Consider the following 11,884-nt stretch of genomic DNA (forward strand, 5'->3'; position numbering starts at 1 on the left):
GTACAGCCTTAGTGGCACCAGACTGTTGATACAGCTCCTGGCCTAACCATAACCTGTCTGTTGCCATAGTTATTATTTGAGTAAATGTCTTTCCTTGCTCTGATCAGAGTTCAGATGTAGAAACACAAATGTTTCATATTTTAAACAATTTTGAAGAGTATAAAGTTATGAATTTTCAAAGTAGGTTATATTATATGAGCATATTCTTCATTAATTAACTGCATAAACATCCTAGCATAGTAATATGCATCTCTCAGCACAGATGCAAAATAGGGAGACCAGTGTTCAGATACCAGGCCTTCCTTTGTGTGTAACTCAGCCTCTTACAAAATAATGCATGCTTTTGATACTTCTTCCATTTTTAGTTTAACTTAATGCCATCAGTCTTGTACTGATAATGCACAAGTCTTTAATTGCAAGCTGTTCACTCTGGAGGAAAAGTATTTGGAAAAGAAACTTGGAAAGCCTTCAAGTTTCCATGTGGTTAGTATAGAACAAAATACGCTTTTTGTTTAAACAGTTGGGCAGTATTTGTGTTGTGCTGGGTGTCCTGTTAACTGCTTCTCTGTTGGTAAAAACATGACTGTGTTTTATGTTGCAGGTTGGGAACAGTGACATTGGTGATGTAAATATTATAGCATTTCGGCAAATTAATCAATTTGATTTAAGTGGAAATGTAATTACGTCTTCTGAGTATCTCTCCACGTTGTGTGTAAGTTCAAGCCTTTCATCTTTTAAGTGTATTTGCCATTGGTTTCACAATAGTTTTTTGCAAGGTCACTGGAAATTGTTCAGTAGCCAGAGCACACATTTAATTCAAATTATGACTAATACTTTAATGAAAGTGAATTTGAATTCCTGGTAGGATTAAGATTCCAGTGTTCCTGACTGCTTTGCTTTAATGTTTCCATGTTTTTTCATGGGAGTATGTTTAAGAAATACTTTTTACAGTTGGCCTGTCCCTTTGTGGGTCTTTTTCCCTGTCCTTAGGGAGAGCAAGGCACCAGAGGTGAAATGAGTCCTCTGTACCAGAGAACTGCATTAATTCCTGAAATACCTGGAAGTTTTGACATGCATGTCTGCTAGCAAGAAGATACCATGTGAATGCAATGATGCCATAGGACACATGAATTTAAAATACAGTTATAAGAGAGACAAATAGTAAAGCTGAAATTTTCAAAATTCAAAAGACTGCACTATGAGCTGAAAAAAACTTGCTAAACACCCGTGATCCCTTTGGCTTAGCATGCAAACGCTGGAAGCATCTACAAGAGGCATTAGTGTGGTAGGAGTTACAGTACCACTTCTGAGGTTTGAAAGCTTCTTGAAACGTTACCTACAAATATAAATGCAATGCCTGGATTTATTTCAGACTAGCGTGTTGCGCATCTCACCTGCCAAGTTCTCATGCTAAGCTGTTGGGTTTTTGGGAGATATCCAAAGGATCCAATGCTCAGAGAAGGTGTGAAGGGAAGATGTATCGCCTTACTGAAGAATACCTGAGCAAGCTTCCCATCCTTCTGGGGAAATTTAGGCCCTTGCAGTTCAGCCTAAGCAAATAGGAATGGATGTCAAAATTTCATTATAAGGAAGTTGCCCAAGCCTGTACATGTTTCATATGAGGTTGGGTCTTGCGTTGCTTGTAATGCACATGTGCTGTTGATTAGTGCGTATCATCCGCTTTGTTTTCAAGGCAGAAGTTTTTGTCTTTGAAAGATGTTCTGAGATTTGATACAGACACAAGTGAGAGGTTTTATGACCTCGGTCTGGTCCCTTCTGGTTGTGTGGGCTTGATGAAACAACTGGAAATGCTCTGCTGAGCTGTGGTTTGAGCTGCAACCGCAGTAGCACTGAGCAGAAGCAATGAGAATTTAGTTGGGCTCTGCCTGCAAGGAGAGCCGAGTCTTGAAAGATACCTGATACAGAGGTTTACAAACAGTGGTATAGATGCTGCTTCAGAGTGGTCCACAAAGCCCATCGCTTTGCTTACTGTGTCCTCTGGAGGAGGCACAGTGGCTGATAAACGGTGGTGTGTTCAGGCAGCCTCATGTAAGGAGGTGCTGCTGCCTCTACCAGCCTTACTTGACTATGATACAGCCCTCTCTAAATTGTGTTGGTCACGAAGCAAACTGTATTTGCTGTGGACTTCAGGCCTGTTCTATAGCTTGAGAATGTCTAGCTTGTTAAATTTAAGTGTAGAGAAATTGGAATCAAGCAAAATGAGCCTGTTGGAGAAATAGAAACAACCCCCAGCTGCAAATTCCTATGAAGCTGCTGGGATTATTTCAAAGAATTAATTGGTTCTGGTTGATGCACAGCACAGGCTACTTTTAATACACTAGATAGATAGTGAAAATGTCAGACATCAGTTACTCTGATTATTTCAACTTCTGTGAAAAGACTGTTTCTGTGACTTTTCGCATCCCAGATTAGAACAGTTCCAGGTGTTTTTACTTGACAACTTTCTGTTTACAAAACACATGATGAATTTTGAAGTGCTTTTATCCCTTAAGATGTGGGATGTCTGAAATATCTATTGTACTGCAGGCTTAAAAGTACCTGGTTTGTGCTTTCTTCTTTCCTTCATAGGTGAAGCTCTACAAAAGTGAAAATCTTGACAACCCAATTCATACAGTCAATTTGGGACTATCCCTATTTTTCCATTTCCCACCACTGCTCCGAGATGGTGAGGTAAGGACATTGATGAATAATGAGCTTAGGTCATTTAATCTTTTTCTCTAAAGACATGGAAGTTTATTTCTGGTGTATTCATGCTGAAGCGACCAGTGTCTCAGAAGATTTGAAGCCTGTTAAACTGTCGTTTGCCTTTAAATCTGATTTTGTCTCAGGCTGCTACTGATGCTGTATACTGAGTGTATTTTTTACCCACAGAATTATGTGGTGCTCCTGGATTCTACACTGTCTAAATCACAGTATGATTACACCCTGCCTCAAGTTTCATTCACTGCTATTGGATATCATAAACATATTACATTGATTTTCAGTCCCACTGTAAGTACAAAATACTTAAATATTCAAGTGTTCACCTTGAGAGCAATGGCTGGTAGTGTAGCCTGCATGTATTTTGTGGTCTTGGCCAAACTTTCTATTAATGTAAATATAAAGAGGTTTATGAAAGGCATTAAAGTGACAATGAATTTGGCTGTAGCCACATTTAAGGCATCACTTGGTATGTTATGGGAGGCAGGTAAGGAGGTCAGGAAGGTGGTGTGTATTTTTGCACTTCTGAACATAGTGCAGTCAATTTAGTGAAGTGTTTGTTCTGTAATATTGAATTGATCTTCTGCATCACTGCATGCTCAGATGCCAGCAGAACATGAGGGGAACTTGAAATGGCAGTTATAAATGAAGGATGAATATGTACCTGAAAGATTTTTGTGCTAGTATGGTTGCTGTAGTATGATCACAGGGATCACAGAGGTGCAGCAGGTAAATCTAAGGAGACCAGGAAACTGTAAAGTGGAGACTGACCATTAGTGAGTTAGCTTTAATGAACAGCAAACCCCAGGAAGAAGGTAAAATATGAATGAATCTCACCAAGGGGACTGCTTTGAAGTTGAAGCTAAAGTAAATCTTAAAGGCAGCACTTAGAAGGAAGTCAGATGGGAAGGGCTGGACATGCAACATGATCCGGTTGCTGAAGTTGCTTAAAGCTGAGGGATTTCATAGGCAAAATGACTGTTTAAAAAAGAAGAGAGAAAAAAATCCATGGTACCCACTGTTTTCAGAGAAAGCTGCCTGAACAAGATATTGCCCAAGGATCTTACATCGCATTACCACTGACGCTGCTTCTGTTGCTGGCTGGTTACAACCACGATAAGGTAGGTCATGGGTGGTATTGTCTTCTCCAAATACCCTTGTCTTATCAATGAATACTTTGTACTGTGTTAAGTGAGGGTTTGTTGAGGTTGTTATCCAGACAGAGATGCAGTCAGCAGTCCCCTTTTGTGACACATTTTAAGAAAAGCCACAATGTAGCCAAGTTATTGGACAATTACCTTCCTTTAAAAAACACTTAGTGTGATGGTGAGTTCCTGTGGCACTTCTGAACTTTATCTTCTCATTTGATGGCTCTGGGAAAAAAAACAATGTAGCACCATTCAAATTCAGATAATCAAACTCAGTGATAATAGGAATGAAAATAATTATTTGATCTGCTTCAGGAACAATCAGACTGGAAAGAATCTTGCAAGTCATTGAGTCTGGTCTCTTTAGCTTTATACCCTCCCTAGGGAAAAAGCTCTCAAGAGAAACATAACTACCTACTATATAACCCCTCTGGCTTTGCTAATTGGCCACGCTCTTCTAATCTTCACTGATATGCCTGGGTTTCTGTTTTGCTGATAAGAGAAAAGAAGTTTGTGCCATTTGATTTCCTCTCATAGGTAAGAGCTCAGAACATGGGATTCTCTGGGATATTCTTTACTGTCACTGAAAACAGCAGTGGTTTTCTAGACTCAGGACTCAAACTGCTGTTCTTGGCTAGATTACTGCAGGAAAAAAAAAGTTACTGACAGGCATTTTAGTTTTTGATTGTCAGAAATTTCCAGAAGTTTGGTTTGATTCCTTCCCAAGACTTGCTGCCATTTTCTGGTATCTTTGTATATGTGCCATTTTTGCAATAAATTCTGTTTTGTCTGGGGATGCACAGGTCTGAGGAAGGTTATCATTCGCACCTTACATACCATTGTAATCACAACCTGCTTACCCTTTTCTTTGCCCAGCTTATTCCCTTATTGCTACAGCTGACAACACGGCTGCAAGGAGTGCGTGCTCTCGGACAGACTGGTTCTGATGCAGGTGGCTCAGAGGATGCAAAGAGGCAAACAAAAAAACAGAAGACAAGACGGACGTGAGATGAAAGGACTGACTTCATGCAGTGGTGCTCCGTCAAACTGGAGCCTGAGGAAGCAAAGCCACTGAAATACACTTTTGTTGAACTTGTGGACTTTACATTTTCGTTGCTATACGAGCACCGTTTGTCACACTAGCTCCATTTTGGTTGTAAATTTTTTATGGAGTCTATAGATTTCCTTGTTTTAAAGTAATGAAATGAATGCCTCTATTGTCACTGTGAGTGCATCTCCCATACTTGAAGACAATTAATGATTTATTTTTTCTCTGCAGTGGAACAGGTCATGCTGTCCTTATTAATGATTTGTACAAGCAGTAGTAATAGACTGCTTGACTTCACTTTCAGTCTCTATGTTTTGAGATCTTTTTGCCTTGACACCAACTTTACAGAAGCAGCAGGTAGGGATTTTACTAAATCGGTGGTGCTTGAAACAAAGTTTTGGGGGACATACATGAACTGGTGAATTATGTCTTTTTCACTTCCAGTTCAGCAGCTTGATTGAAGAGTCTGTCATCTGCACACCTGTGATTTCAGTTCTTATCCAATGATTATGTTATCTTTGATTAAAATCAGGTTTTTGCCTGATGAAGACAGATTGTTGATGTCAGGTAAGTTCTGATGATCCTACTGCAAAAGCAGTGTTTAAATTTCAGTTTTGTATACAGTGTGATCTTTTCACACCTCCAGTATTCCTGAAGTGGCACCAGCTGATTGTACCATTCTTTCCAAAGCTGTTTGATGTTGTTGGTGATACCCATTCACCTGCGTGGCTGTCACATCTCCTGCTCAGCCATGAGCAGCCTGTTTGCCAAGTGATTGACTTTTTTTTTCTTTTTTTACTTTTTTTAATTTTGTTTTTTCCTTACTTTAAGAAATGTGAGCTTTTCAAACTCTCCAATGCGTACAGTCCCAATAATGTAGTCTGTAATAAACAGCTGTTTCTTACAGGCTATCTTTTGATTCCTGTTTGAAGTAAACAGTTGGACATACACAGTTTAAATGTTAATGGGGCTTTTTATTGACAAATAGTATAAAGGTTAATAGAGCTTTTGAAAGATGCACATGAATGCCTACAAATATTGCAGAGACATTGGTACCGCCAGTAAGTGGCAATGTTTCTCTTTTACAGTACTTGAAATAAAGTCCTTTTACATTTAAATATTGAAGCTTACAAACTCTATCATTGTTAGAAATTTGGATGCTACAGGTTTCATGCTATTTTTGTTGGCATTTTGTACTAGTTTGGGCCTAAATAATTAAAACTTCATTCGGTGATCATTCTAATCTCTCTGAGGGAAATTTTATCAAGATCATAATAAAAAAGAAGACAAAGCATGCATGTATGGAGTTTGAGATGAAGCTCTAATAAACAAGTGTCATGCTCACTGCTTAATGACCTTGAATTTTATATTGCTGTGATGAAATATATGGGGAAAAAACAAAGTGTTGTAATTACATTGTACATTTTCAATGCATCTTTATTTTAAGCTAGTGAATGTTAAGAAAAGTATTGCCACTTTGGGGGAATGCATGAGGAAGAATTGCACATGTCCATGTGCCTTCAGAGAGTACCAGATATCCTGACCTCTGAACTGTGGGACTTGCTGATGATTTACCTTAAACGTTGGAAATGCTGTTAATAAAAAGAAAAAAGTGCTAATGATTGCTAATTTAGTGCTTCTAAACCCAGGATTTGCCCAATGTCTTTTCTCAAAATTTTCTTTTCTTTGCCTTCTGCAGCACACTGGTGTCCTCCTTGCTTCCAACGCTTGTGTTTCAAGGTTTATTCTGCTTTTGAAGTGTTTGTTCCTAACAGAAACTATAGCTTGCAGTTTCTTACTTGGCAGAGAAGTCATGGTGCTCTTTGAGAACATGGAGAAAACTAACACATGAGATAATTTCCTAAAGCAGAACTAAATGCCAAGAAATCAGTATCTCCAATTATATTTAGAAACCAATAATCAACTACACAGACCCAAGCGGAAAAACCAGTGTGGTCTCCCAAACTCGCAGAGCCACACACATAACATGGGGCTAGGCAGAGCTCTGTCCATGCTGGCCATGGACAGGCTGACTGGGGCACTGGGAGGGAGTATTTGTGTGGACATGGTGGTCTGCATGGGCAAACAACTCCTGCCTTCAGCTGCCCACTCCAGGTGGCACCTGGTACCTCTGCTGTCTTCACAGCCCTTTACCTATAGACCTGGCGTGGTAATAGCTCTGCCTTCATATACATAACCTATCATATATATCCTCTAGAACATGTAGCTCTAGAGGATCTCCTTCATACAATGTGACAGCGTTACAGTGCTTTTTTGGTGCAGAAATGCTGGGTTCAGTTTTGGATTGCCTTCTGTACTCTTCTGTTGAATATTTAGGTATCGCTTGCTCTGCATATTTGTGGTTTGCAGTTGATTTTGTGCTCTTAAAACCAAGACTTCTATACCAGTTGGGCTGGCCTTTTAGGTATTTCCTATTGAAATGTCTGTTAAAGCTGCTTGTTGCATCTTTAATGAATTGATGTTAATACAAAAGACAAATGCAGAATGGAACTAACATTTAGATGCTGACTTCTGCTAGAAAAAATTCAAGGCTAAGCGTTGACTGTTCCTTTTTGCAGGCACAATAGTGAAAGAATGATTAATTCCTTTGCTTGGTGAATTAAATATGGGCAAATGGCTGAATTCTGTTGGGAATGAGAGTAAGGCCATCTGGATAAAGATGGCATGATTTTTCTATCAAAAGCAACAGTGAGTATTACATAGATTTAGTTGGCTCATCAGTGATGCACAGAATTCTATTGTTTAAGAATGAAATGGATCATTAATATTGAATTTTAAAATTTCTTCATAGACGGTTCAGCTTAGGTTCTAAAGCATCATCTTCATTAGATAGCTGTCAGATTCCCAAAACAAGTGTTTTCGATGCATAAACAAAATGTTGTTAAAGATACAGTGGTTTAAAAAAAACAAATGAGCTTAAAAGCAAGAAAACAAATACTTAAAACGGAGAAATTAGCATTCTCAGCTAGGGTGGAGAAGCACAGGTTTCTTCATGGTTAATAGTCTTTGTTGTGTTTATTTTTAAAATCTAAATATTTGGTGAGTTGCATTACTTAATGTAAGATACATGGTTGTATGAATCTTCCTTGTGTTAATTTTGTTCTTTGGATATTGAAAGGGCAACTATAGACTTATCCCTTTCATAGTACTGAGTACTATTCTCAACCCTGGGTTGAGAAAACATGGACTAAGCACTGAGGCTTCTGAAGTCAAAATGGCATTGAAAATCCTACAAGACATCTGAGTAACTGAACTGTCCAGAAAAGCTGAGGCTGAACATGGAATTGGACCCTGAGAGGACTGGTGTCTTACTTTCCTCCTGTTCAGTATTCACTGCTTTGTATGGTATCTGTATGTCTACTTTTTCCAGTCCAAAAGTAATTTAAATTGGGTTTCTTGGAAAGGTAGAAGCAATGAAATGAGTGATGTAGGAAAGACCTGAAAGGGAGCAAATCTGAGCTGAGCACAACAGCACTGGCTCACATCTCACCCAGTGCTGGGGTCACGTTACCTGTGGTAACTCATGTTTTCCTTGCAGATGATTTGGTGGTTTTAGAAAATCTCTGGAAGTCTCTGAAAATCCAGTAAATGTATTTCTGGCACATTATTGACTAATGCCAGAACTCTAGGGGTTTTTCACTTTTAAAAGAACACCAATGAGTTTAGTCTCTGCCATTCAGTCATTTCTTCAAACCTGGAACAGAACCATACGTCCTTGTACAAACGAAGAGCAGCTCTATGCTAATTAGCATTCCCTAAACCTTCATGGATTATTATTAGCAAGTGCAACTTTTTCCCCTTGAATGTTTTACAGAGTTTTTGTGAGCTTTTTACATGAGTTAGCTTGTCCTTTCAATTTTCTACTGTACCTTTTGTAATTGCTTTCTGTCCATGTTTGATATGTTGTTGCTTTACTTCAGTAACTTCCATTATCACTTTTAACTGTTAGCTATTACTGGCATCAATATGATTGCATTATTTACTCTGTGTGCTTTAAATACCACTTTTTCCTTGTTCCCCCCCCTCCTCTCCCAACATCTTTCTGGGAATATTTGAGCTTAGCAGCATGATGCTGTCTGAAGTCTCATTACCTTCATAGCCCAAGACCATGATTACCTCAAGCCGAGTGATATATTACTGTAAAGCACTAAACACCCACCAGACCATTATTGAATTTATCATATCTATGAGCTCAATAAACAGTGAAAGATAAACCTGTTTTTTACTGCCTGTGGAAGCCAGCAAGTTGATTCCTCCTTTAATTCTCATTTTTGTCAATACTAGAATAATTAAATCCCCATCATGAAGGCTCTAATTTCTTCACAGGTCTCTCATCACACTGACTCTAGCTACATTTTTTATTTTTCTTAAAGCATAGGGTTGGTGGTAAACCATCAGCAAACCTTCACTCCAAGCCTTCCTGCTCTCAGGCACAAAGGAATTTAATAGGGGCTTAAGTAAAACACGTGAAAAGGAATTATTTTGTTTCTATGGTCTCTAGTGTTCGCTGCATTGAAGCGTTTTCTACATCAGCCATCAGAAAGATGATGGATTGGTGTGCTCCATTCCGTACTGTAGGGCTTGCTTCTTCCAGGAGAGGATGGATGCCACCAGGGCCTTCCTCTCCCCTTTCCTCAGTACATGGAATGTGTCACAGCCATGGATGATTTCACTTTGCAGATGAACTCAAGAGTTCATTAAGTGCACATCTGCAGGCTGGGGCCTGGGTTGTTTGTTTTTGCTGTGCAGACAGGCCTGACAAAGTTTAGCCAGCACCTGCGATTCCCAGCCCGTGTGAAACAGCCCGCTCTGTCATTGGAGGAGCCGAGCCCCTCGTGCAGAGAGAAAAATTATTTTAATAAGCATGGAAATTGGATGCAAATTTGCTTATGCATTTAAAATCAGGAATGGTGTTTCCCTTTTATTCTGTGCTCCAGCTGTATGTACTATCATCCTTGGGGAGGCTTGTTGCGGTTGCAGAGTACGCATACAAGGGACTCTCTCATTCTTTCTGGCATAAAGGAAGGAAAGACCAACTTTAGTAAGTGTCAGCTCTGAAACAAGCTTGTAAAGTTTTGTAAGCTTGTTTTAATGAGGATTCATGTGGCTCTGTGTGCTCATACAAAGCTCAATCCAGCAGCGATATCTCAAGTCATGGTGAGCAGATGTGGAACTGGTGATACACAATAAAGTTAGAACTTCACAAAGTAAACAAGTTTTTAAAAAGTGTATTAATGTGACACTTTTCATGTTTATAGCTGTGTAAATCTCTGTGATTGTGTTTATATTTTTACTTTCCAGTAAATTTTTTATTGCCTCTCTGGTGCAGGTATGAGAATGGACTAAGTGATGCCGTGGTGGTTCTGAGCACTGAGCACTGACTGAAGGATGGGAAATAAGACCATGAATTTCACTTTACATAGTATGGATGGACGATTTTGCTTTCAAAGCTTTTGATTTCTGGTGAGCACCACGGCAGAAGATGACCAAAGGAGACTTTGGTGCTTTGGGAATTAACTTTTATTGGTCTGTGTGTAACTCTAAGAGCTGACACTTTGGTTCATGGAGATTCAGATCCTGGGCTGACCCGTGTGTCTGGAGCAGCTCAGGCATTGTGAACAAGACAAAACAAATCTCTCCCTTTCTACATGGTACGTTACAGAACTGCCGCATTGCAGAAGGGAGAAACAGCAAGAAACAGAGACACAGTACTGCTAGTCACTATGGGAAATGACAACGGATACCCATAGGTCTTTGAGGAAGACGGCGTGATTAATATCATCAGTATTGAATCCGATTTGCATGTACATCACAAAACCCTCAATAAAAACAACAGATTTATAATGTACTTCATGGAACATGAATATTCAATAAATTTAATGACTTACAGGCATTTGTCCTATCTGGTAGTCGAATTAGACACCTGGCTTATCCTTATTTGCTCACTTTTTCTTTTTTTCGTTCTCATTGTAAGAGAGTAAGTGGCTTCTCAGACATGATCAGCCCAGTGGTGATCATCCTTAGCTGGATGCTCTGCTATCCCACATGGACATTTTCGTCATCTTCCTTAAAATACAAGCAGCCTGCTACCTTTCTCTGCTTCTGGTCCTTGAAACCTGGTACCAGCTCTCCCTGCTGTGTCTTAAATAGATAGAATAGATGACTATTTCATAAATGAGCTGTTGTTTTTCCTGCCTCCATTACCACAAGGGCACTGGGTAGTCAAACACCTATTACCAGGCTGCAAGCATGATCTGTCCAGAAGACTGAGGCTATGCCCGAGACAAATATTTGTTGTGTAGCTTCAGGCTCAGATGTGGGCCTGTGTGTAAATATAGCTTCAGTCTTTAGGCATGTTTCTCTTGCACTTCAGCTATTTGTACAGATCTTCTACAGCAAAAATGCAAAACGCTGAAAAAGCTCATTATACCAATAAAGAATAGATGGCTTATACAATTAGGCGGCTTCCTCTCTGTTATAGTTTTCAGTCATTTAAATATAAGCTGAATAAATATGGAAAGGAAGTGGCAGAGAAGATAAAAGATGAGGGCACAAACATATAACATATTTGGCTATTTAGCTTTTATTCCTCATTATGCTGTGCAATGTTTCTTTTCTCCATCAAACTAGTGAAAAACTCCACTAATCTGCTGCCTGAGCTTATTGCTAGGTCAATGAGCCTATGTTCTTTCTGCTAGTGAATGCTGTCTGTGATTATTGCATTCATTAATTTCTATATAGGAAATAATACCTCTGCCTTGATCTATATAAACAAATAGATTTTTGTTCCAAATCAAACTTCCTCTGTACAGTGGGCTGTTGCTGGGAGGGAAGCAGAGAGCTAGTACAGTGTCAAGTTAAAGAGTGCAATTTCATAAAAATAGCCAATGCTAGTTAGTGTTTATTATATTATGCAAGATAAACTGAGGCAGACAAGTTGCATCGA

General features: G+C 39.2%; 1 protein-coding gene across 2 annotated transcripts in view; it reads left to right on the forward strand.

The window, feature by feature from the left end:
- The window catches only part of LOC115606823 (nodal modulator 1), a 32,114-nt gene extending 23,837 nt beyond the window's left edge, over nt 1-8,277 (forward strand). The window contains exons 27-31 of one of the 2 annotated variants that reach the window (XM_030483346.1): nt 602-712; nt 2,590-2,691; nt 2,893-3,012; nt 3,750-3,842; nt 4,746-6,565. In XM_030483346.1, the coding sequence (XP_030339206.1) occupies nt 602-712; nt 2,590-2,691; nt 2,893-3,012; nt 3,750-3,842; nt 4,746-4,877 (558 nt within the window). In that variant the 3' untranslated portion in view covers nt 4,878-6,565. Of the gene's footprint in view, nt 1-601; nt 713-2,589; nt 2,692-2,892; nt 3,013-3,749; nt 3,843-4,745 lie in introns of both variants that reach the window. The other variant, XM_030483345.1, reaches the window with a different exon arrangement.
- Nucleotides 8,278-11,884: the final 3,607 nt, after the last annotated feature.

Source organism: Strigops habroptila, chromosome 4, assembly GCF_004027225.2.
Source record: "Strigops habroptila isolate Jane chromosome 4, bStrHab1.2.pri, whole genome shotgun sequence".
NCBI lineage: Eukaryota > Metazoa > Chordata > Aves > Psittaciformes > Psittacidae > Strigops > Strigops habroptila.